The sequence below is a fragment of the Pinus tabuliformis genome, chromosome 2_1 (assembly GCF_031772625.1).
Source record: "Pinus tabuliformis cultivar Carrire ecotype Pingquan chromosome 2_1, CPIR1, whole genome shotgun sequence".
NCBI classification, from domain to species: Eukaryota; Viridiplantae; Streptophyta; class Pinopsida; order Pinales; family Pinaceae; genus Pinus; species Pinus tabuliformis.
The window spans coordinates 322,654,598-322,681,128 of record NC_142299.1 but is presented as its reverse complement, the minus strand read 5'-3'; the positions used below and the strand labels follow the sequence as shown (position 1 = coordinate 322,681,128).

Below are 26,531 nucleotides of genomic sequence, written 5' to 3'. Positions count from 1 at the left end.
AGAGCCAATTTATCATTAGTAGTATTTAGGCTCCAGGTTTTGACGACCCATATTTTTGTGGCTTATATATATAACCAACCGAGATTCATCTTTAACTCTCGATCTATTAAGTGTCCAAATAAATCAAATCTTTCAAGATGTAAATCTCCTTTTCTAAATACAAAATTTAAAAAAATATTTATATCTCTAAATATTTAATTCTTAATAAATCTAAAATTAAAATTAATCTAAACTAATTTTATTAATAAACATTTTTATTATTATATTAAATTAAATATAATATATATAAAAAATAATTTATTTAAAATTTTAAAATGTACTATCTAGGTACCTCTAAATATAGTAAGTTAGGTATCATGCTAAATCTACTAATATTTTACGTTTTTCCTGACCTAGAGGATGCTCTAGCCGCGTGACCTAGCTCTTCTGAGCTCTTGCATTGCGCATGCCCGTAGTTGCATACTTACTACCCTCCAATCTGCCATGGCCCGAGAGGGGGGCTCGGAGCCCCTCCCCCTTCCTCCAGAAGTTCGTGAATTTCAGAAAATGGTGGTTGCATGCTGCAAATGGCCCCCAACAGCACAGCAACAGAAATTCGTAAAAAAAAAGGACAACATACCCTCGGTGGCCCTCCCTGAGGAAGAAACTTGTTGATCTGCTCTGAACCTAGTGGACAAAGGACTCATAGGGCAGTTCACAGGCCTCTGGCCCTCGCCCAAATCGGTAGAAGATTGGATTAAGAGAAACTGGTCCCCATTGATCAAGGAAGGTATCAAATCTTACTTTGTTGGCAAAGGCTACTTCGTGTTCGTGTTTGAATCTGCTAAGGATCGGAGTCTCATATTCAAGAATAGGCCTTATTTCATGGGGCCACAAGGTTTATATCTAAACAAATGGTCATGGGATTTCGACCCGACACAAGATGTGCCCACTATCATCCCAGTATGGGTGCGACTTCCCCACCTACCCCTACATTGTTGGACCCAGAAATCGCTCCAAATCATTGGAAACTCCCTTGGAAAATATATCAACTAGGCTGTGAGGAAAGATCAGTACTCCTGTGCTTGAATATGTGTGGAAGTAGACCTTGAAGAAGGATTACCAAAAGCAATAAAACTCACAGTAGTTGGATGGTCTCACATCCAAGAACTGGATTATGAGCAACTACCCTTCAAATGTAGACACTGCCATGGCTATGGGCATTTTGTGAGATACTGCAAGAAAAAGGCTGAAGAACAGAGTGATAAGTCGAAGGGAGAACAGTGGACCACAGTCCAGAAAGCTGGTCATGCAAAAGCACAAGGGAAAGGGCCTACAAAGGAGAACAACATTGAAGATCAAGGAAATGAAAAGAGGAACCCCCATGCCCCGGATGAGAATCCAAACCCTAATGGAAGCCCCCCTCCAGATCCTCCTGAAGCAGATCTGATTACCCTAGCACAGAATGACATCCCTCAAACAAACAAAGAAGGAGGAGGAACTGCCTCTCCTGGTGTCTCTCAGGGTAGCCCCTCCATTCCCTTGTATGTAGATATAACAAAGAAAAAAGTGGCAGAACCCTCTGACTCCTCTGAGGATGAGATCTATGAGAGACCCTCGAAGAGGGCGGGCAAGAAACCTCACAAAGTAGTGAGGGAAGAAGAAGCAGAACGTCTAAAGATGCAAGGCAGCCAATCCACAATAGAAATGTCTATTGGGAGAAATACAAGAGCAAGACCTTCCAAGGGAGGCCTCTCAAACCCCTCGCCAGGTAAATAATGCGTATAGTCTCTTGGAATTGCAGAGGTCTGGGGACCCAACCAAAAATCGAAGCCGTCAAAGATCTGATGAAAATAGAACCCACAGATATCCTCTTGCTCCAAGAGACCAAAATCGAAGGGCAAGCCCTCATGGAAATCAGCAAGTCAAAATGGAAAAAGAATGCAGGCAAAGCAGTCAGCTCGAGGGGATCTTTAGGAGGAGTTGTGACACTCTGGACTAACGACCACTTCCATCTGCTTAACTCGCATGAGACCCAGCACTGGATCTACATTGAGCTCAAGCACCTTGAAAGTAAGTTAACTATAGCCCTATTCAATCTCTATGTCCCTGTCTTTTATGCTGAAAAAAGAGAATGTTGGAATTCTCTCTCCGACTTTTTAGACCTTCATTCCCCCAACAACATCATTCTGGCCGGAGACCTCAACATTTTTATGAAGCCAAAATAAAAAAGGGAGGGAAACAATATCAGAGACCAACTACTACCCTTGGTCGAAGAACTCATGCAGCAGAGGGACCTTTTAGATTTTGCACCTATAAAAGGCACATACACTTGGACCAATAATCGAACTGGGACTGATCACATTTCTGCCTGATTGGATAGATTTCTAATTCAAAGCTCCTTGCTGTTGGAAAATATTCTTATCTCCACAAAAATCCTCCGCAAACTCACCTCGGACCACAAGCAAATTCAACTCCTTATGGCTCCTGAGGAAGATGTGGACCCAATGCCCTTTAAATTCAGCCCTCTTTGGATTGAAAAAGAAGGTTTTCTTGACACTGTTCAATCAACCTGGGATATTCCCATCAATGGATCTCCCAGCTATGTGTGGGAACAAAAATTAAAAGCCACAAAAAAACTTTAAAAGAGTGGCTAAGGAATCCATCTAAAAACCCTACTCAACAGAGAAATGAAGTTGTTCACTCATTGGAAACTCTGCAAATGGGAATAGAAGACCTTCACATCACTCCAGAAATTCTAAATAAAGAGGCTGCACTCCAAAGCAACATCCACTGCTCTTTCAAACAGGAAGAATAGTATTGGAGGCTCAAATCTCGTAGCCTATGGCTCAAGGCCGGAGACTGAAACACTTTGTTCTTCCACCGACAGTAGAAAGCCCGATTATCTCGCAACCATATTACTGAGATAAATAATGAAGAAAGATAGACTGCAAAAAGTTTGACCAAATTAAATCAACAACTGAAAATCATTTCAAAAACCTCTAGGGTCCTGGGAATGAAGGTAGCAAAGAGGATATTGAAGACTTTCTCTCTAATATCCCTCACCTCATCAATTAAGAGGACAATCAAGCTCTTCTAAAACCACTATCTGAAGAAGAAATTATCAAAGTAATATGGGCAATGGAATCAGATAAGGCCCCTGGGCTAGATGGCTTCTCTATACACTTTTACAAAGTCTGTTGGAACATCATCAAAACAAACCTGTTGAAAATGATACAAGGTTTCTTCAGTAAAGCCAAGGTTGGGGGAGGCGTCAATTCAACCTTCCTAACCTTAATTCCAAAAGAGGTCAATCCAGAAACTTTTAGCAGATTTAGGCCCATTTCACTTTGTAACGCTTCCTATAAAATCTTGGCCAAAATCCTTGCAAACAGAGTCAAAGCCCGCCTTTAAAAATTAATATCCAACTCTCAAGGGGGATTTGTTAAAAGTAGACACATCTTGGATAATGTCATTCAAGTCCAGGAAGCTGTCCACTCCAGTAAACTGAGAAAAGAGAAGGGGATTTTGATCAAGCTCGACATGGCCAACGCCTTCAACAGGGTCAACCACTCCTTCCTCTTCCAAGTCCTCCAATCCTTCGGCTTCCCTGCTCAGTTCATCAATCTCATCAAAGCCTGTATTGATAATCCTTGGATTGCCCCTCTAGTCAATGGCCGACCAACATCCTTCTTCCAAGCTCAGCGTGGATTGAGGCAAGGTTGCCCGTTATCTCCTTTCTTGTATATTCTAATGGTGGACTCCCTCAGCAGGAAGCTTACTGCAGAAATGAATTCTGGTGACCTCCCCGGAATTCGCACTTCCAATGCCCAAAAGCCTATAAACCACGCCCTCTTTGCAGATGACTCCCTCCTTCTTGGTGGTGCCTCTATGAGAATAGCTAAATCTTTCGACTTTGTCCTAAAAAGCTATTGCAGAGCCTCAGGAGCTATGATAAATGATAGAAAGAGCTCAATCTATGGATGGAACGTGGATCAAGGAAATCTGAACAGTATAGCCCAGATCCTTGGATTCGAGGGCTACGCCAATTAGGACAGCATCAAATATCTTGGCCTACCACTCACCTCTAGGGTTAATCTCGGAACTTTGTGGCAAGGTATTATCAACAAGATCAAATCCAAGATTGCCTCTTGGGGAGGGTTCTGGCTCGCAAACGGAGGAAAAACAATCTTAATAAAATCTATGCTTTCTGCCCTTCCTATCTACCAAACCTCTTTTCTTCTTGCTCCTAAACACATCATGGAGCAAATCTCCTGCCTTCTGCGAAACTTTCTTTGGCAAGGAGGCAAAGGCAATCAAAGAAAAATGCACTTGGAAAACTGGGATCTAGTAAAACGCCCAATAGCGGATGGAGGACTCCAGATAAGAGACCCTACAATCTCCAATCTCGCCCTCGGCTGCAAGCTTCTCTGAAAAATCTATTCCGACCCTGCTCATCGAGTCAATGATACGCTCAGGAAAAAATATGCATAGGGGGTCTCTCTCAGGCATCTATCTATTGACAACACCTCCCCTGGAACGTTAACCTAGAATTTATGCAGAAACAACATCAGTCGCTTTAAGTCTCACCTCTATTGTATTCTAGGCAATGGAAAAAAAAATTACTTGTGGGAAGATTGTATAATGAATAGCGCAACCCTTAAATCCCATGATGAAATTCGTGACCTCCGATGTTGGCTTCTAGATGCAGGGTATCGCAAGCTATTTGACATAACAGAGTGGGATCGCAAAGGGAATTGGCGAGATTGGAGCTTCCCAATCGTACCGAAGCATCTCCTTCCATAGCTGGCAGCGCTGAAATCGCTCCTCTCCAACGTTGTGCCCATCCATCGTGACAGTCCAGATAGCTGGGGCTGGGGAGACACCGGCACTTATACCACTACAGCAGGTTATATCGCTCTGCAGCCAAAAAAAGATAAAATACATTCTCCCAGCATTTTTTTTTTCTAGATCCTCATGCATAAAAAACAATTGACAGATGACAATCTGCTAAAAAGAAACATTGATGGACCTCATTGATGCATCATGTGTAGAAATGCTGGAGAGATAGCCCCTCATCTGTTCCTAGACTACGTTTTTGCCAAGGAAGTCTATAAAATAACACTTCTTGATCTGCAAGTTAATCTACCCCAGCAATGCACCGTGGCTGATCTTTACTCCACATGGTTCCAAAATTATCCTCATCCCATTCCCAACAACTCTCCGTGGTATCACATTTGGCTTTCAATCCCTAAATTTGTGTGTTGGAAAATCTGGCTCGCCCGGAACGACTTGACATTCAATAATACTCCTTGCTTCCCTGCAAAAATAGCCACTAAAGCTAAAGCTCTTCTCCTAGAATCTATTCTTCAGCATTCACAAAAATCATATTATTCTCTCCTCCCTTTTGAAAAGAGTTGGTTGAATCATCTTAGCCCTCTCCCCAACGGCAAATCTCTGACCCTCCCCCTTCCCAACCCTCACTGGAGATTAAGAGATCTAGAAGCCAACTTCCAACTTTGGTGGAGGAATCAACTCAAAACTACAATTTTCTTCGACGAAGCCTCCAAGGGAAACCTTGGGGCAATGAGCGCTGGTGGAGTTATCTACTAGCCAGACAACACTAGAAAAGATTGCTTCGGCTGGGGGCTTGGTCATCGTACAAATAACTAGGCAGAACTTCTTAGCCTCACAAAAGCCTGCCAAATTGTTTGGGAAAGAGGCATCAAAGATTGTCAAGCATTTGGAGACTCAGAAATCCTCATCAAGAAGATCAATATGCAGGACCAGTTCAACAACACCACACTCAACAAGTCTCTGAAAAGGCTAATGACCATACTGAAGGACTTTGAATCCTTTCAAATTTTCCACATTCTCAGAAGCTCAAATAGTGAAGCGGATATAATGGCAAACAAAGGCTGCCTTCTTGCATCGGGCGAACTCAACATCAATGACAATAGTATTATTCAAGCAAGTGTTCCTTAACCTGAGAAACAGAGTTCATCAAGATGTATTAAGATGTAAGATATTGCAGTGTAACAAGGTTGATTAGGCTCCGGCCCAACCAAATCATAAATAAAACATACCTGTTTCAATTAAAATATATATATATATATATATATAGAGAGAGAGAGAGAGAGAGAGAGAGAGTAAGTTAAAACTATTCATACATTATATAATGCATTAAAATAATAATCCTAAAATAAGTAAAAATATACTATTGAAAAATCCATGCAACTTGCTCTGCACGAAGATTATGAGATGGGCACACTTTTGTTGTCTTAACTACCAAGTCAGATTTTGGTTGGCTTAAGATGATTGTTAATGATATAAGGTCGGAATATATATAATTTATTAGGAATTGGGATATATATATATATAATTTGTTAAGAAATGAGAGTTATATATATATATATATATATATATATATATATATATATATATATATATATAAAATCTGTTAAGAAATGAGAGGCGTACTATCTGTATGCTAATAAAATAATTAATATTAAATAAAAATAAATATTAAATTTGATAATATGAGTTTTCATAATATTTATGTTATTTTTTAATATAGATTATATGTAAGGGTTTGAAATTTTTATTTCTAGTGAATATTTTTCTTAATTTATTGAAAAAGGAAAATATTATTTTACAAATGTCTTTAAGGTAAATAATTATTCGTCCATCTCAAATTTATAAATCTCTTTAATCTCTACAATTCTAAATTGCAAAGTCAACCTTATCATCCCCCAAATCTCATCTCTCTTCCCTACATCCAAGGAACCACATTCCAAATCTCCAAAATCCTAGCTAGAAAGAATATCGAAACCATATTTAATCCCTACAAAACACTTAAACATCTTTTCAAAACTGTTATAGACAAATTTGACATTATGCTTGGCCCTGGTGTTTACCAAATTTTGGGTTCCTATGGTAAAACCTACATTTTGCAAATTGGAAAATCTTTCAAATCCCACCTTAAAGAATAGATTGTTAACACTTGTCGTAACCATATCTCCAAATGAACTATCATAGAACAATCTCATAAATCTAAACATGTTATCTATTTTGTCCAAACCAAAATCTCCATATGTATCATTCGAGAAGTCGTTGAAATAAAAAACATCGTAATAATTTCAATTGTGAAGATGGCTATAAACTTAGCCACTCCTATAAACCTATTATTCATTCCCTCAATCAATAAAATAAGCCTCTCATTATCTCCTTGTGTTTATTTGTTTTTGGATTTTCTCATTACTTCTCTTCAATCACATATTATCTTCACTTCTTCCCCTCCCCCCTTTCTTTTTTAAAATCATTTATAACTTGTCAATATTTAATTTATTTATCTTCAATACCACACTATATTTACTTATCCAATAGTTATTTATCAAGTTTATATTATTTTTAATAATATTTTCAATTCCTAAATTTACATAATTTATTATCATTGATGTTCCCTAAATTTATTCTCATTAATGTTCCCTAATCTCATGAAGGGTTTTTCATTTTATTTCCAATTATGTGTATTTTTACAATAAATTTGTTTATCTATATTATAATCATACTTATCCCATAATTTTAGGATGAGCTTTTTTTTTAAACAAAATTGAGTATAGATTATATTAACTTTGTGCATGGTCATTAGAAATACTTAGGAAATTTTACATTTGGACTTTCCTCTTTCTTGTCCCTATATCTAATATTGTTTGTTATCACCCTTGAAAGGCTACATATTGCCTCAAAATTCAATACATTTCTAGAGATATACAATCTAAAAAATTTGCCCAGCAAAAAATGAATACATACTTCAGTTGAGGTGATTCATTACCTCCAATGGAGGTCTATTGAGATCTGCACCATATTCTATTGGGCTCTGATTCATATTGTCATAATCACTTAGTCTAGTACTCATCATTTGAACCTAATCTTGCAATTCTACTATCTATCGGTGAAGTGCCTCTGTTTCATCCCCCTGTCTAGCAATATTTTCTATCAAGACTTGGACCTTCTCCATCTCTTTCACAATTCAACGCCATATTTTCCTTGAGATTCAAATTCATCATGATAAAATCAAGTTGAAATACATACAATTTCTTCATTAACTAGACAACCTTTCCCTTGCAACTGCAACTAGTATATCAGACGTAGTTGTTGGTTCCCACAATGCCTTCCTGGCCTTTCCACATGGTGAATTTTCCATTCTCACTACTCATCAATTTCAACAAATTCTTCCCCCTCAAAGGTGAATTTGTCCAACTCAGTCATTCATTCTCAATGTTTTCCCCCCACAAGTCCTGACATGCCCAATTATCTCTCTCCTAGGATTGTGTCATATGGGCAGTGATGCTCGATCGAGAAACATATATCCCATCCAAACTAGCTTTGCAACTAGTGCCCTTACGTGGTTGCAACAATGAAACCTGCAAAATTGGACCCAAATTTGTTTCATTGGAGATTGAAGTTGTCAAACAATGCCCCCCATAAGTTCCTTTGTCCTATCAAGGAGTTAGTTTCCTCTGAGACTAGCACAGATGGATGAATGCTAAATTTGCAGGCACACCTTTCCCAAATTGCTTACTAGAGCTTCCCTGCCAAAACTCAGTCCAAACACAGACGTGAGGTACCAGCCACCAATTGGAAATAGACTAGAGACCAAGCAATTCACATCCACCCACCATAGTCAACGGTTTCTTAATGCCCTATAAGTCATAGGCTATGAACAAAAATCAACTAGAAAGGTAAAAGCCATCGACAAAGGAGGAGGCACCATAGCCTGGGATTTGCAGTTACACCAGGGAACTTTCCATATCCATCTTTGTCTATGATGTCTTTACAAATAGAATGTAAAATTCGAGGGCCATCCTGGACAACAATGGTGCTTCATCCATAGGTTATATGTCTTTCCATTCATCCCACATGCTTCCAGCCTTACCTCAACATAAATCCTCATAATTTCCATACCTCTAAGTGCAATCAATAGTGAAGGTGGAAGTTTTTTGCCAAGAATGTAATGTGGTAGTTGAGTTGAGCCTTATCCTTGTGGTGATTTATGGATTATGTAATTTGTATACAACAAACTTACATGGGGTGCCACGACATTCGTCGATCCCCCTACCCATTTTTTATTATAATTCCTTGCACAAATTATGAACTTATATGCATGGGTCTTGGAGTAATGTATTATAATTTTTACGAAGGCCATGATACCTTCCATAGTTAATGGTTGATTCCTTGAGATTAGCATAGGTTCCCCCATCCCAAATCCCATTTATTTCTAATTTCCCCGCCTGGAGTTGACACGCTTAGTTTGAACACTTATCAACCTCATCATTTTGGCTTCTTAGAATATGGAATAATTTTTTTTGAAGAATTTCTTCCAACAACCCCTTGATTCTCTTTAGAAGATTCCCTAAGTTCTTATCTATTGGCAAGGTCCCTTTGCATAGGCATTGAATGGTGATGAGTGCGTCCCTCAAGATGTTGATATTTGTCACTTCTGTAGATTTGACCAATATTAGGCTTTGCAACAGACAATAGACCATGCATTTCTGTTTGGTTTTTATTCATTTTTCCCAATGCCCATGCATATCTCTTGACAAAATTTCCTTCGAGGCTATACAAAACCCCTCCCCTTTCTACCACCTCATGAACCTTTTTTCTTTATTAATATTTATTAAGATGATATTTTCAAATTTCAAATTTATATCAACTATAATAATTTTATAATTGTTTCCTAATTTTATTTTTATTTATTTAATTAGTGAATGTGTTTTTATCAATTCTTCTTTCTTGATAAATACATCTATTAACATTTATCTTTCAATGCAGTCCTAAAAATATTTATTTTTTTATTTTTCACAATAACTATTCAAATTTCTTTATATTTTTATTTATAATGGCTATTAAAATTTATTTATATATTTTTATTTACAATAACCATTAAAATTTATTGTTCTTAGATTATGAGAACACAATATTTATATGTCATCTCTGCTTCAAACTGGACATCTACAAACCACATGTCCTTTGGCAAAGAAAGATCCCAGGAGGAAAAAGAAACCTATCAAAAAACCTAAGGGATGGCAATTCCCAACACCATAACCCGACGAAGAAGAGAAAGATGAGGACTTGGGACCCCCATCACTAAGGAAATCCCAAATACACACACATCTTCAACGACCAAAGAATTGAACCAGGATGGAATAGTGGTATCAATTTCGCAAAATCCAAGAGTAGAAAGACACTTAGGCCAAGAAATGTCGAATGAGAAAGAGATAGGGGGATTCAAACATCCTTTTACATCTGGGAGTCACTCCTAGACTCAGATAAGGAACAAAATAAATTAAATTATCCATTACTCGCCCATCGCTTGTCATCTATCCACCTGTAATTTTGTGCCCCGAAAAACCAGTGTACATCCAAAGAGCTATTCCGCGCATCTTATCAGAGAGTCAAAAGTGCAATGTTCCAAAATTACCATAACTTGCATCTTGCTATCAGAACCCCATATATACACATGATACTTGTAAATCGTACTCCCGCAATTTGAACACAAAGCTTGCTTATATTTTTTTCAGTAAGAAAAAAAGTTGTATTATATTCATAGATATTTTGGAATGTACAACATTTGGCAGATAGTTGGAGTCATCAAAATAGCTCATGAAGAAGGATCATGAGAATGAAAACTATAAGAACCCGAGCATAGACATGCAAAATAGTGGAATGATATGGATCCATATCAGAACAAGATATGACTTATTCTGTCTCTGGACATATCAAAATATATAAAGATCTGCTGAATAATAGCATCGGAAATAGAAGAGGATGATAGAAAATAGAAGAAACATAGAAGACAACAGGTTCATGCTACGTACCATATATGAGAAGAGAAGGAATAAAAAATATAGAAGAAACAGGTTCATACAATGTACCAGATATGAGAAGAGAATAAATTATGCTATGTACCAGGGAGACGGAATTCCTGGATGTTGTGCCGAATTTCTCCAACAGTGATGGAAACCTGCCATAATTCGTTTGGAGAGGAAAGACCTTCTTTGGACAGCGCATCTGCCTCCTTGTTGAATGACCTTCCAATGTGATGAATTGAGTAATCCTTGTGAGAATTCCATATAGATGCAATTCTTTCCAGCCACCCCAAAAGATTGATATTTTGAATGATATGAGCAGATCTCACATGATCTATGATCACCTTGGAATCACCAAAAATGTGCAGTCCTTGAATGTTTAGGAAGTCACAAAAACTCAGGAGACCAGCCAAGGCCATTGCCTCCGCTTTGTTATTCGATCCCTTCCCGCCATTCCATGAGATTTTAATATGTTGGTCCACATGAGGAATTATGTAAACCCCACAAGCACAGATTCCATTCAAGGATGCCCCGTCAAAATAAGCACGAGGAAGAACAAAAAGGTCCATCGAGCTCCCAGCTTGTTTCTTGACATTTTTTTGATTTTGAGGGGGCCTACTGATGGGAAGGTGAGATAAGATAGAATCGATAACAAGTGTAAAACATACCTCTCTTTCTTGAAACAGTGCCTTATTTCTCCATTTCCATATGGACGAGATAGAGATCAACAGGATAGGCCTCCAATCAGGTCTCACTTTGCTCCACCAATGAAAAGCCTCTCTTAATGATGAGAAAGTAATCCTATTTAGCCCAAATTTATTAGCAAGTGATTTCTATATCTTTATAGCAAGAGGACAGACCAGAAAAATATGATAGTTGGATTCTTCATTCACTTTGCAAATAGGACAGATTACTGGCCCACACCAATTTCTTTTTTGTAAATTATCCCACATCATATTCTTGTTGTTAAAAACTAGCCAGGAAAATAAAATAATCTTGGTAGGGCAGTTTGTTTTCTAGAAAACAATGGGGAAAATGTTGTCAAGGGAAGTTGGATTCTCCATCTGAAGCATGATATAGATGTGTTTTACATAAACAGCTGACCTCCCCTTTGATCCATTCCATATAAGATGATCTTCCTCCGATGTTTTAAAGATACCCCTGCTTTGCATATACGATATGACCTTATCCCATTGAGAAGACTGTGCACCATATAGTCCAATCATTTCAGCTAACTTCCATATAGGAATAGAGCCCACCCATTTCTATGACCTGATCCCAATAAAAAAAACCCCATATGCTGAAGATAGAAAAGCAGTTGTTGAGGAATATTATAATCCAAAGCCTCACCCACCAATGGATCAAGGCCAATTAGGATATTTTTGCCCGATTGGAAGTTCCATGCCAAGTTTTTTAGAAAATAATACCCAATTTTATGAAAACTACGCCATATGGCAGAACCATTAGGAGGACCAAAAGTACCCTGTGTAAACCAAAATGAAATGTCTTTGTTATCTAATTATTTAGCCTTGATAATATTGCTCCAAATACTGATCCCAAAAACTACCTTCAACAATGATTTGCAAAGAAGTGCAATACTGAATAAGTTTAAATACAGAATACCTCATCCCCCGAGAGCTTTAGGCCGAGATAGATTCGCTAGCTTTGACAAATGGAATTTTCTATGATGCCTGTTTTCTCCCCAAATGAAATTAGTAGTACTCCGGTTCAATTTATGAATAATCTTAGCAGGGATATAGAATAGATGTGCCCAATAGACCAATAACTGAACCAAAACCGTTTGAGTTAAAATAAATCTTCCTACTAGAGAGAGACTTTTAATTCCCAGCCCACAATCCTCTTGATGAATCTTTCGTGAATCCATGACCAATCTGCTGAGGTGTAACTGACTGGCTTGAGATAGAAGCCAAGGTATTTCAGGCCCTCTTGAAGGGGAGACACCTGGATATTAAAGAGATTGGAAAGATATGCAGCCATCTCGGAATTGATATCCCTCATATAAAAGCATGATTTGTCCTCGTTTATACAAAGCCCCGTGGCTTTCTGAAATTTCCCCAAAATTGAATATAGATAGTCCCATGAGGCACGAGACAACATAGCATCCATTATGATGTCATCAACGAATAGATTGTGTGAGAAGGTAATATTTCTACTGATAACCATCGGTTTGCATGCCTTATCTCTAATGGCCCTCTTAATGTGGAGACTGAGTGAATCCATTACTAAAATGAAAAGTAGCGGGAACAAAGAACATCCCTGCCGCAAACCCTTGGCTGCTGGGAAGAAGGATGAAGGAATATCATTTACAAGAACAACATAATTCACATCAATTACGCAAGCCATAATCCAATTCAAACAGTTGAAATTAAGGCCAATTTTGATGAGTAGGCATCTGAGGAAACCCCAATCTATGCAATCATATGCTTTCTTGAGATCAATTTTTAAAAAAGCAGCCTCCACCTTCCTTATGTGCATTGAGTGGAGACTTTCCTGTGTAATCGCAACAGCCTCTAAAATATTTATGTCCTTAAGGAAGCCATGTTGATCAGGAGTTATGTATACTGAGAGCATATTCCTCATCCTAACTGCAATAATTTTGGAAATTAACTTATAAATGGTATTACAGAGAGAGATGAGTCTGAAATCCCTGAAAGAAAGGGAGGGCTTCTTTTTTGGAATTAAGGCAATATAAGTAGATGATATAGAATGGGGAATAGAACCCTTTGTCCTAGATTCTTCCACCATATTCAAAAGATCAGATTTCAGAATATCAAAAAAATGGATGAAAAAATCAATGGTCCATCCATCCAGCCCCGAGCTCTTGTCTTTTTGAAATGATTTCATGATGGACAAGAGTTCTGACTCTGAAACCGGGGCAAAGAGGAGATCATTCTGCTCCTCATCAAACATAATGGGATAAGGTTCAATGCCCCAAATGATATCAGGAAATTCACATCCCCCATTGCTGCTGTAAGCCTTCTGAAAATATTTTACAGCCTCTCTGGATATGTCTGCCTGAGAAAACACCGAGGCTCCCAACTCATCTTGAATCTCCCAAATGGAATTTAATTCTCGCCTCTTATTCGCAAAACGATGAAATTTTTTTGTATTCTTATCCCCTTCTTTGAGCCAAATGGCTCTGCTCTTGAGCCTCCTCAATAGCCAGCAAGTTCTGTTTTTTCTCTCGAGGTCCCTGATCTTAGCCCTCGTATCAGGAGAAACATTATTTGAAATAAGTTGCTCAGATAATTCTCCCAATTCTTCGCTTATCTTCTTTAATTCTTCTGTTGGAAATCACCCTACCCCGCTGCCAACATTTAACACAAGATCTTAAGCCCAATAAACGATCCAAAAAAGATTCTGACTGCCAGGATGAATCGTTAAGGGAATGAGATTACCAATAATCCTTAATGATCGTGTTAAACTTCTCATCCTCCAGCCAGACCCTATTAAATTTGAATGGGTAACCCCATCTATGACCCGCCAGATTCCATTTAATTGAAATGGGACGATGATCAAAGATGAAACTAGGAATGTTTATAACTGAGGGGTTTCCATAGGGATGTGGCAACTTGGAAAAAAAAACAGTAGACTTTAGCTATTTGAAACTTATTTGAAGTCAACAAAATTTAAGGATGAGATCTTGGAAACTCAGTTTTGTTTTTTTTAAACATTTATATAAATTAATGTTAAAATATTAATATTAATTTTATAATTTAATTATTATTGATATTAAAATTTACATTTAATTTTCATGTTTTTATTTATTTTAAATATATTTAGTAAATTTTAATTAAAATATATTTATATATTTTCTAAAATTGGTAACTTCTTATAGGATATTAATTTTGTTTTGTTTTCTATTTAAATAATAATAATAATACAAATTAATATTTAATTTGAATATTTTTATTTATTTTGAACATATTCTTAAATTTTAAAGTTTAGAAAATATTTTTAAAAGTATTTTTTTCTTTCTATATTGATGTGAGAGATATGTTGATCTAGGCCCATTGTGCTAATAAGCTTCACTGCCATTTTTGGCTCACTTAGCTAAAACAACCAACTTCCTCGAGAGACCTGAATCAACAAAAGATTAAGTTGAAAGTTTTAAGTAAATTGAACATGCCAATTGCAATATGTTACGCAAAGCACTAAAGACAACAAACTTCTTTTGCAACAAAAGATGAACATTTAGATAAAGAGGTCCTCTTATTCGATGAATAAAAAGTTATACTTACCAACAACTTGTGGGTCAATGCAGACCTTGTTAATGGTGTGCTTGGAAAAGTCGTTTTAATCTTTTATGCACCCGACTCAAAGCATCCAACATTGTCGTATTTTGTGGTGGTTGACTTCCACCAATACAAAGGGAAACAACGGGACAATTCACATCCAACATATATACCCATTTCCCCCATTACAAGAGGTTCACATTAGTAGTCTCCCCTTTAAATGTCATGGGCTTTAACAATACATAAATCACAGGGCATGACATTAGACAAAGCAACTATAGACATTGGCACCAAAGAATGACAGGGATTAATATTTACTGCCGTATTAAGAGTAATATTGTTGTTGGACCAACGATTCAAACCAACATTTCTATTCTCATGCTTCTCACATATGCAAGACAAACCATATCTCAAGCGTACACTTCTCACGTCAAAATCCCCACAAGAAAATATACTCTAATCAATCATATGCTATGTCCTCTAAATTTACCAATGGTAGACATTACTTTCTACTTTACTAACTTTTACATACTATTACTTATTATTACATTTAACAACATATTGTTCTATTACTTTTTAGGAAAAAAAGATTTCATCTTTTCTTATTTTGTTTAAAAAAAAAAGTAATACTCTTAACATACATTTCCACTAACAATTATTATATCTCTATTTGTTTATGACCAACAGATATACGAGGTACATGTGCCCATTATATGAATATTATCGAGAAATTCAACAAGAGGAACTTAATTGACAAGATTTACAATCTAAGATCATGCCACCACAATCTCTACCTCTTTATCGTCTACGACTAACTATTATCTTGCTAATATTCCTGCGAAAAAATATCCATGTCCATGAAAGAGACACACAGGAAAATAAGAGCTGAGTGGAAAGAACGCCATTCACATCTTGACATCACAATAAATATTAATTGGTGTTGTCAATGCCATGCATCATTTTATATATATGATTAGTTCTTCACTATCAACTACATATGTATATAGCTCATCTTATATATATGACATCACATACTTTTAGAGAACCTTCAGTTTCACGTTGATCATGTTTTAGATTGAATATAATGTTATATTGTTTATAGTTGAATGCATTGTAAGATAGTCTTCAGTTATAGGCTTTGCTTCGCCATAAAATAAGTCTGTTTTCTCGTACCTTGTACACATTATACATATTTTTTGAATTTTTGGGGTCATCATTCTTGTTCATGTGCTCAAAATTGTTAATGTATTTTGTTGTTATACAAAATCAAATAAAGAAAATGGTTTTCAAAATAGAGATAATAATCGTCACACAATTCAACACTATTCTACCTGTATACAGTTATTCACGCCAGCCATTTCTATTCAAATTTTTTGACTTTATCTATAATTTGCAGTGAATTGTTTTTTAAAAATGGTAATTTTTATAATGCGTTGTATTCCAAGAATAAGAGGTCCCTATTTTGGAGAATAAGAATAGCACTAATTTGGATGGTTATTGGTTGGGTTTCTGATCTATAAATTTACTTTTACAATTAGGGTTAAAACATAGTTCACATATGAATATTAATACATGGCCCAAAGAGATATAGTCTCTTGGACTACAATCATCACAAGTTATCGTCCACATGGCCATGGTAAAGATGCCCTTGTAGTGTTTTCCCAAATCCAAGAAATGAGTATAAATCCAAATAGTATTACATTCACCTGTGTCATGTCTACTTGCAGTCATGCATGCCTGTGGTGAAGTAAAATTCTAAGTGCGGACACAAACAATTCCTCTAGCCCGATAGCGGGTCTAGCCACAAACAAGACATTCTATGGAAGATTTCCTTAGGTTAGAACCAATTAAGAGGGCCTACCTCTTAGTATGCTTATCCCATTTGGTGATGACCTTGATTTCTCGTTCCAACTATCTCTCGTTCCTTCTTCGAGCACCTGAAACAAGTAAACACCAACAAACAACAACCATGATAATAGACAAATTGTATTCAACCTACTTAATAAGTCAAGAAACATTAATCCATAAACATGTGAGATGACATATTATGTATGAAATTAATCGATAGTTCCATATATATTAAATCAAGAAGATATCACAACTGTTTTCTTTACGTTGTTGTTCTCCTCCAACAAATCTGGGTTCCCACACACTTCCATTAACATTCCATGATGGCCTCAACAATGGTAGTTTTAAGGCTCTTCCCTTTAGTCTTCAAACTAAACCAAATTCACACTTCTCCTCACACACAACTAGAGAGATACAACTGTGAATAACTTGTTGATTACTCCACAATCAAAACTTCAACGAGAGCCTATTTTGAACTAAAAGCTAACGCTAGCTTGTGATTGGGAAAAGTGGAGGTTTATATAGCATGGATGGAAGGGAGATGGTTCCTCTTCTCATGGGAGAAGGTCTTATCTCTTGAGGTAGTTCCATCCTAATAGGGGAAAGGAGCCCAAACTGACCTCCTCGACTCCATTCGACCTAACCATTTACCAGACTTCCGTTACGAAGCTTCTAGAGCTGGAAGCTTCGGCTCCTTATTTAAAAAACTTTCCAAAAGAGGATCAACATGACTGGAACAAGGCTCAGTCGCTTCGGTCGGCGCTAGGGACACTTATAATCCCTGTATATTGGCACAAGGAGGACATGGGCCATCAGCGTCGGTCTTGTAAACTGGGAAGAACAAAAGATTTTTGGGAAATGATGCAAAAGGGAATTGTTATGCTCATGAAGAGGGACACAATGGGAGTTTTTTCATGAAGGGGAAGCATGTGGGGTTCACTGTAGAGGTCCTCCAAGATCATGGAATGGGGAGTACAGGGCCAGCGACAAAATGTTGTGTAACAGATTCCCCCTAAAGCATGAAGGTCAAACTAGAGTGAGGGATGAAATGCTTTATGAACCAGTGTGGGGAACCGGAGTTTGTCTTCAGAAAAACTGCAAGCAAGTACGTATACATATACATAACTGAAAACTCTGTTAAATGATACATGAATCGTGGTATGGATGCAGCCATCCAGAGAATGATCATGCAAATGGATCCAGGCATGGGTGTAGCCATCGGATAAAGAGGATCATATCGAAACCAAGGTATGGTCACAACCATCCAATAATGAGAAGGATCACATATGATAACTCACGGTATGGTCGCAGCCACCCATCTGAAAGATACATGTATATCAACATAATCATGTCACACTGCCTTGCAACTTGGACTTGTGTAAGCTGAGCCCAAGCTCTTGCGCTCCAACACGACCCGATCAAAGTCGAAATTTGAACATGTGAATAGATGTGTTGACGTCGAACATGCTATAAAATCGCTTGATTACTAGCCGATGATGTAAATTGTTAACAAGCACGAGAGAAACCACCGATAATGAAAATGGTCCTCAAGGTACTATCAGCACAATTCATGGAATGTGAATAAAGGAACTGAAGTCGAACATCCGTGAAATCACCCGATCAAAAGACGATGATGTGAACTTGTCATCGAGTGTGTTATGAGGAATTTTGCATCTACGAATAAATACTAATTCCCTAGGTAGGTATTTATACCTAGAACAACAAATTTAAAGTCGCTCCTTCTTGAAATTAACTCTCTCAAAAAGTACCTGCAAGCATAAACAGAAGACAGAGAACCAATCAAAGCAAGAGATCTATCGACTATAAGTAAATGGAATCATATACATTCACACATATAAACATCATATATCAAGATGAGCATATGGAAAAAGGTGTAAACAACTTTATTAAGTAGAAGGAAGAATTACAACCACGAAGTCTGATCCATTGTCACTCTTCCAGCTTGGGTTCCAACCAACATCACATCAATAGCACAGCACTAACAACACTTGCTTATACTCTGAATTCTCACACCAACAGTATCTCCTTACAAATTCTCAAATTCCAGCCCCTGATCACTTAGATGAGTGCTCAATTTATAGGCAAATGGAGAAGGATTGCTCATAAATAAGGGTATTGAATGGCCTTCCAAACTTAGAGTTAGTTTCCATGAAGGAAGGGATGAGAGGATAGGAGGTTACTTAACTCATTCCCTATCCATATTCGAGCTCATAGGAGATGATAAGTGTGGGAATATTCTAGATGGCTCCAGAAGATAAGAATATTCCCAAAACACTATGTGAATTTCCCTCAATCTCGCACAGTGCAGGTCAAAGTGGGCCTAGGTGCTCTGCAGAGCACCCTAACATGGGCCTACCTACACTGAAGCACACTTACCCCTATCCAAGGCTGCTCTGGTCCCTCAAGGAGGAAATTCTGGAGGACTTTAGGCCAAGAAACTCTCAAGGAAGGAGGCATTCAAAATGGTGACTTGTCTAGGGTATGTAGCAACTGAATTAGGGTTTGATGAGCCCTAATGGTACTGATTTGAATGATGGGATTGATGTGCCCAAATGGATCTATAACAGCTACCCCCTAAAGCATGAAGTCAAAAATAATGATGTTGATTGATATGCTTTAAGATGTGATGAGGAGGTTCCGAAGTGGTTGGTGACCTGCATCAATTACAATACATCATATCATCATATTTTGATTTTTTTCTCATGAATTGCTAAGGGAAGGCATACCCATGCTCAGCATATAAACTTCCATTACAAGTACATAGATAGTTGTCTACAGATATTATAGAAAATCTGTATAGGTTAACCCGATAATGCAATATAAATCAAAGCAGAATACTATAACCTACTTCTACTATCAATTTGCGGAAGCTTAAAGATCAAGCCGAACAATATAACCAGAAGAAGAAGAATCAAGGACACAATACACATGAAAATACTTTGGGGAAAGGCTCAACTAAAAATCCCACACAATTGTATTATCATACATGTTGGAAATACATAGGAATTATACAAAGCCTTAGCTCTCACAGCTAGCCAGCTCTCAGTAAAATCCTCACAGATGCTCACAGGAAATCTTGGCTTCTCTCACAGATGCCCTTGATGAAGATCTGTCCCTGGTATTCCGCCTGATCTCCTCCTGCACAAGATCTGACCAAAGTCTCTCCCATCTTGGCAATTTCTCCCGACCATTGACAGAGTCCTGAGAGGAATGCCAACTCTTCGAAAGACCAAGGAGAGCCAAGCTCACCAAGTCCTCATCATCGACAGTCACCCCCACACTTCCCAACTCATCCCTGCACTGGGTGAACTTCGTGAGATACTCGGGCATACTGTCTCCATTCTCACACTTAATGTTTCTGAGTTTATCCTTGAGCACCAACTTCCTCTGGTCGCTCTTGCTTTGGAATAGATCTATCAACGCTTTCCACATCAAGCATGGAGAAGCCTCCATGCAGGCTGGATACAATGTGATCCTTCACGTCCTCCAACTGAATCCTTCGACACTTTGTTGTCTTCTTTTGCCAAGCCACAACTTCAGCAACATCAGTAGGTTTTGGGACTTCAGCATCTATGAAATCCTTCAACCCATTCTCATCTAACACCGCCTCTATCATGTCTTTCCATGCAATATAATTCGAGCTGCCCTCAAGAGCATACTCCAATCGCAATCCGTTGAAAGACATTTCAACTTTGACACCAAGAAAACACTGCTGCAAATTCGAATTCCACCAACTCAAAACTCAACTGCTTGTGATCTAAAATTCGTGAAAACAAAGTATTTCTCGTACAGAGATTGACTGTATGGGATTTTACCGGATATCTCACCTTCCAAAGGAAGGATGAATCCAGAGGCTACCTGGCCCGATTACAGACTCTGCCTGAAGAAATAAAATGTAAACACTTTCTGAATAATAGATTTGATGATCAACTCTACTCTGATACCATATAGAAATTTTGAATAATTTGACACTTATTCACAAAGATTATCCTGATTATACACTATTGCGGAATACATGCATAATACATAACCTCCTCTACGTTGATCATCAATTTAACAGCATTAAAAACAATGAAACATCAATCGCATGCGCACATTAACACAGTATGTAACCCAGGGAAAGCATACAGCTGAAAACCCCACACTATATGTATATTATAATGATTGAGAACATGTAACAATACATAGTACAAAACTCCTCACAAGTACTCAGTACTATCTCCACCTGTTACACACAAACTAGCTCAGATATGATGCAATCACAGGTTCAAATCTCTTCCACTGCTTGCCTGCCTCCACTGCGCAATCTTGCATGAGAATAATGATGAATGGCTGAACCAAACTCATATGTCCTTGGCTGAACCACGCAGTCATCATTGGCATTACTCAATCCCATTGATTGTGCAAGATCTCATGCACAACTATAGTCACAACTGATAGCAATCTCAACCTCTAACACCTGTCTCCACTAAACTATCCATGCACTGAGTTAACTGATGTATTCTTTAGTTGCTTTATGAGTTAATAATTAGTGAATTAATTAACAATTAATTCACATCACTCATCACTAGTGTATTCTGCAGTTAGACTAAATACAACTAGTTCAACTAAGTCAAACTGAACACAACTCCATCAACTCCTCAATCAACTCCACCAAACTCAATCAATTGAGTTCTAACTGAAGTCCATCATGCAATAGCTCAACTGACCCATAAGAAAAGTGTATTTCCTTCTGACAGCTACATGTGCCACATTTGTAGCTCAAACTGAAGTGCTCCAAGAGGATAAGATAATGTTTATAGTCCAAATATTATTAAGAGCTAATAATATTCGACTGTTCTATTTTTAGCCTGGCAGTCTAAAAATAGATTCCGCCCATATGTATAAAAATAGAAGTCCATCTATTTTTACCAACATGACCAATCATCCACAAATAGCATCCTGCAACTCATAGACCATGATCCATATGTCTAAAAATAGACTTTGCGCCAAAAATAGCCTGTGGGCCCACTTAGTGAAGGCGACGCCTTTCCACTAAGCTTCATCATCTTGTTGCATTTTCAACACTCCCTCTCAACAAGATATGGATTATCTGCAACCCCTATCCTGCAACTCTGGAATGTTCTGCATGCAACACATTTTCCCGGTCCACTTGCTCCAACAACACTTGGAACAAAAACACTCCCAACTGACCACTCTGCTAGGCTAGGAACATACTCTGATGCTGAAGCTCTACCTGCTACTGACAAGTGCTCCCTCTCTGACATCTATGCTACTGCAACATCTCCATGCATCTCACACCATTGCACACCTCTTTGTGCCACCTAGCACTATGCAAAACACTTGTGCCTCTCGCATTGCTGCAGCCTGCTAGCTATGCGCTGTCCTGGGATTCCCTACACTGTCGCTCTCTCTGCCGCTCCATCCGCATCTATCTCTACCTAATCAGTTAGTTCCTGCTACTCCACATCGGGGCTCCCGTAGCAAGGTCTCATCCAAGAGGTTGGGTACCTCAAGGATCCTGCCCCTCCTCCTTGGGACGATCACTCTATATCACCCCACCTCCTACCTGGAGGTATGGCTGCATGTGATCCCCCATCCCACCCGGCTCGAAGTTTCCCCCTACTGGAGGTCTCTGCATGAGTAGATGTCTCTACTTGATCTCCTCTCAGCTTCCCTTGTTGTGGCTACTCCACAACCTCCTGAAGCTGCTGCACCAATCGCGGCTCCTCCACAATCGTCTGAGACTTCTTCTGGCTTTGCATGTTGAGAGGTAATATACACTCCCTCTCAACCACTAAGTCTCCATCAATTGCCTCGTTGCTCAAGGCTTTGCATGCATCTTGAACCTCAAGAGCATACAGGTTCTTGACCCGTGAACCAATCTACTTCACCTGTCTAGTGATGATGTGTCTAAGGAAAACATTTCCCTTACTAAAGACTACATCATAGCCTCTATCTTCCAGCATCACGATCGACACCAAGTTTCTCTCCAGTCCTAGTACATACTTGACATCGGTCAAGGTAAGGCGAGCTCCATGCTCCCTCTTAAAAATAACGTGCCTACACCTGAGACACTATACTTCTCATCATTACCCATCGCTACGAGTATCTGGAGATCTTTCTCCTCCAAAGTACTGAACAAACTCTTGTCACCGGTCATGTGGCAAGAAGCTCCACTATCAAGAAACCAACCACTTCCCACCATGGATGAAACCATGCATGCGAAGAGTGTGAAATCCAACTCAAACTGTGAAGCAAGTGCCTCACCTTCATATCCTTCCCCGGATCCCTTCTTGGATTTCCTCCATGGACAATTTACAGCATAATGGCCCACCTCATGACAACGAAAGCATCGCACTTTCGATTTGTCCACCTTCTTCCCATCATTGGAAGAACTGGATCGGAAAGAGAACCCTTCTCCTTCCCCTTCTTTGCTTTGGTAGCCAAAGCGCAATTTCTTTATCAGATGCCCTTGATGAAGATCTGTCCCTGGTATTCTGCCTGATCTCCTCCGGCACAAGATCTGACCAAAGTCTCTCCCATCCTCGCAATTTCTCCCGACCATTGACAGGGTCCTGATAGGAATGCCAACTCTTCGAAAGACCAAGGAGAGCCAAGCTCATCAAGTCCTCATCATCGACAGTCACCCCCACACTTCCCAGCTCATCCCTGCACTAGGTGAACTTTGTGAGATACTCGGGCATACTGTCTCCATTCTCACACTTAATGTTTCTGAGTTTATCCTTGAGTGCCAACTTCCTCTGGGCGCTCTTGCTTTGGAATAGATCTGTCAATGCTTTCCACATCAAGTATGGAGAAGCCTTTCCATGCAGGCTGGATACAATGTGATCCTTCACGCCCTCCAACAGAATCCTTCGACACTTTGTTGTCTTCTTTTGCCAAGCCACAGCTTCAGCAGCATCAGTAGGTTTTGGGACTTCAGCATCTATGAAATCCTTCAACCCATTCTCATCTAACACTGCCTCCATCCTGTCTTTCCATGCAATATAATTCAAGCTGCCCTCAAGAGCATACTCCAATCGCAATCCATTGAAAGACATTTCAACTTTGAAACCAAGAAAACACTGCTGCAAATTCGAATTCCACCAGCTGAAAACTCAAACACTTCTGATCTAAAATTCGTGAGAACAAAGTATTTCTCGTACAGAGATTGACTGTATGGGCTTTTACCGGATAGCTCACCTTCCAAAGGAAGGATGAATCCAGAGGCTACCTGGCCCGGTTACAGACTCTGCCTAAAGAAATAAAATGTAAACACTTTCTGAATAATAGATCTGATGATCAACTCTGCTCTGATACCATATAGAAATTTTGAATAATTTGACACTTATTCACAGAGATTATCCCGATTATACACTATTGAGGAATACATGCATAATACATAACCTCCTCTACGTTGATCATCAATTTAGCAGCATTAAAAACAATGAAACATTAATCGCATGCGCACATTAACACAGTATGTAATCCAGGGGAAGCATACAACTAAAAACCCCACACTATCTGTATATTATGATGATTAAGAACATGTAACAATACATAGTACAATACTCCTCACAAGTACTCAGTACTATCTCCACTTGTTACACACAAACTAGCTCAGATATGATGCAATCACAGGTTCAAATCTCTTCCACTGCTTGCCTGCCTCCACTGCGTAATCCTGCATGAGAATAATGATGAATGGCTGAACCAAACTCGTATTTCCTTGGCTGAACCATGCAATCCTCATTGGCATTACTCAATCCCATTGATTGTGCAAGATCTCATGCACAACTATAGTCACAACTGATAGCAATCTCAACCTCTAACAACTGTCTCCATTGAACTGTCCATGCACTGAGTTAATTGATGTATTCTTTAGTTGCTTTATGAGTTAATAATTAGTGAATTAATTAACAATTAATTCACATCACTCATCACTAGTGTATTCTGCAGTTAGACTAAATACAACTAGTTCAACTAAGTCAAACTGAACACAACTCCATCAACTCCTCAATCAACTCCACCAAACTCAATCACTTGAGTTCTAACTGAAGTCCATCATGCAATAGCTCAACTGACCCATAAGAAAAGCGTATTTCCTTCTGACAGCTGCATGTGCCACATCTGTAGCTCAAACTGAAGTGCTCCAAGAGGATAAGATAATGTTTATAGTCCAAATATTATTAAGAGCTAATAATATTCGACTGTTCTATTTTTAGCTTGGCAGTCTAAAAATAGACTCCGCCCATATGTCTAAAAATAGAAGTCCATATATTTTTACCAACATGACCAATCATCCACAAATAGCATCCTGCAACTCATAGACCATGATCCATATGTCTAAAAATATAATTTGCGCCAAAAATAGCCTGTGAGCCCACTTAGTGAAGGCGACTCCTTTCCACTAAGCTCCATCATCTTGTTGCATTTTCAACAAAAACAAGAATTTACCATGTTATTTTCACCGTTTGATATTTACCATTCAGTTTATGCTATGACCCTGTTTTTTACCTCAATCTTCATCAGCTGATTGCGAGAGATTTTAGGGATCATTTCTCGTTCCGTTTGGACCAGGTAGGAGATCTACTCCTCCTCTTTATTTTCATCTCATTATTTTACTACTTCATGCAAGTTTTTAGGGTTTTTAGGGCCCTTGGGGTTTGAATTTTTCACCCTGGGACTAGCACAAGCTTGCATGTCAAAAATTGTGCTGGGGAGCACCCAGATAGAAGAGATTTTGCATTGCAGTGTAATGTCTTCTTGCCTGGGCTGCGCTGAGCGAGTTTCACAAACTTCTTTCACCAAATTGACCTAAAATTTCTCCAGGTTTTTGCATGAAAAGGATCCTAACTAAGCTTATGGTTTGATTTCAGGCTTTCATTGGATCATAATGTTTATTGCTTGGCGAGAAAGAGAGCATGAAGAACAAGACATGGTTTCCCTAAATGATCTCGGTACAGTTGAGGCCCTCAGAAATTGTGGGTTGCTCAAATACTTCAGGTTGTCTGAAATGAGGCAACGATCCAAACTATTGCAATTCTTAGTTCATGCATGGGATCCGAAAAATCAGTCCTTTCACATAAGAGACAAATTTGTCCCTATTGTGATCGATGATGTTTAATTTCTTACAGGGTTGTCGAGACGTGGTGCCCCCATATCTCTTTCAGGTTCTACCCATGGAGGGGAGACAATGAGGGACTATGTTCGACAATTCTGTTAGCCAAGCACACAGCGTAGCAAACAAGGAAAGATAATCATCAAAGATATCCGTGATTTTCCTTTAAGAACAATCCTTTTCACCATCGCAAAGTTGGCAGGCAATGTGACACTTCATCTAGTGAACAGATCATATGTGCAATATGCTCTTGAGTGTCTTGAGCCAACTTTATTCAACTGGTGTGAGGCAGTACTTTCTTCACTGAAAGAGAAATTGACAAAGGTAAAGAGTGGTAAGACAAAGAACTTTAGCTATGGATCACTCTTAATTGCTTTTACCTTAGAAATAATTCCATTGATGCAACCCCAACATGTAACACTGGGTGTAGCT

General features: G+C 38.5%; 1 protein-coding gene across 1 annotated transcript; it reads right to left on the bottom strand.

Moving 5' to 3' along the window:
* Nucleotides 1-10,942: 10,942 nt before the first annotated feature.
* Nucleotides 10,943-11,419, bottom strand: LOC149200145 (uncharacterized). The gene has a single exon (XM_089400866.1). It carries the CDS (start codon nt 11,417-11,419, stop codon nt 10,943-10,945), a length of 477 nt encoding a protein of 158 aa, XP_089256992.1.
* Between the last annotated feature and the right edge of the window lie 15,112 nt (nt 11,420-26,531).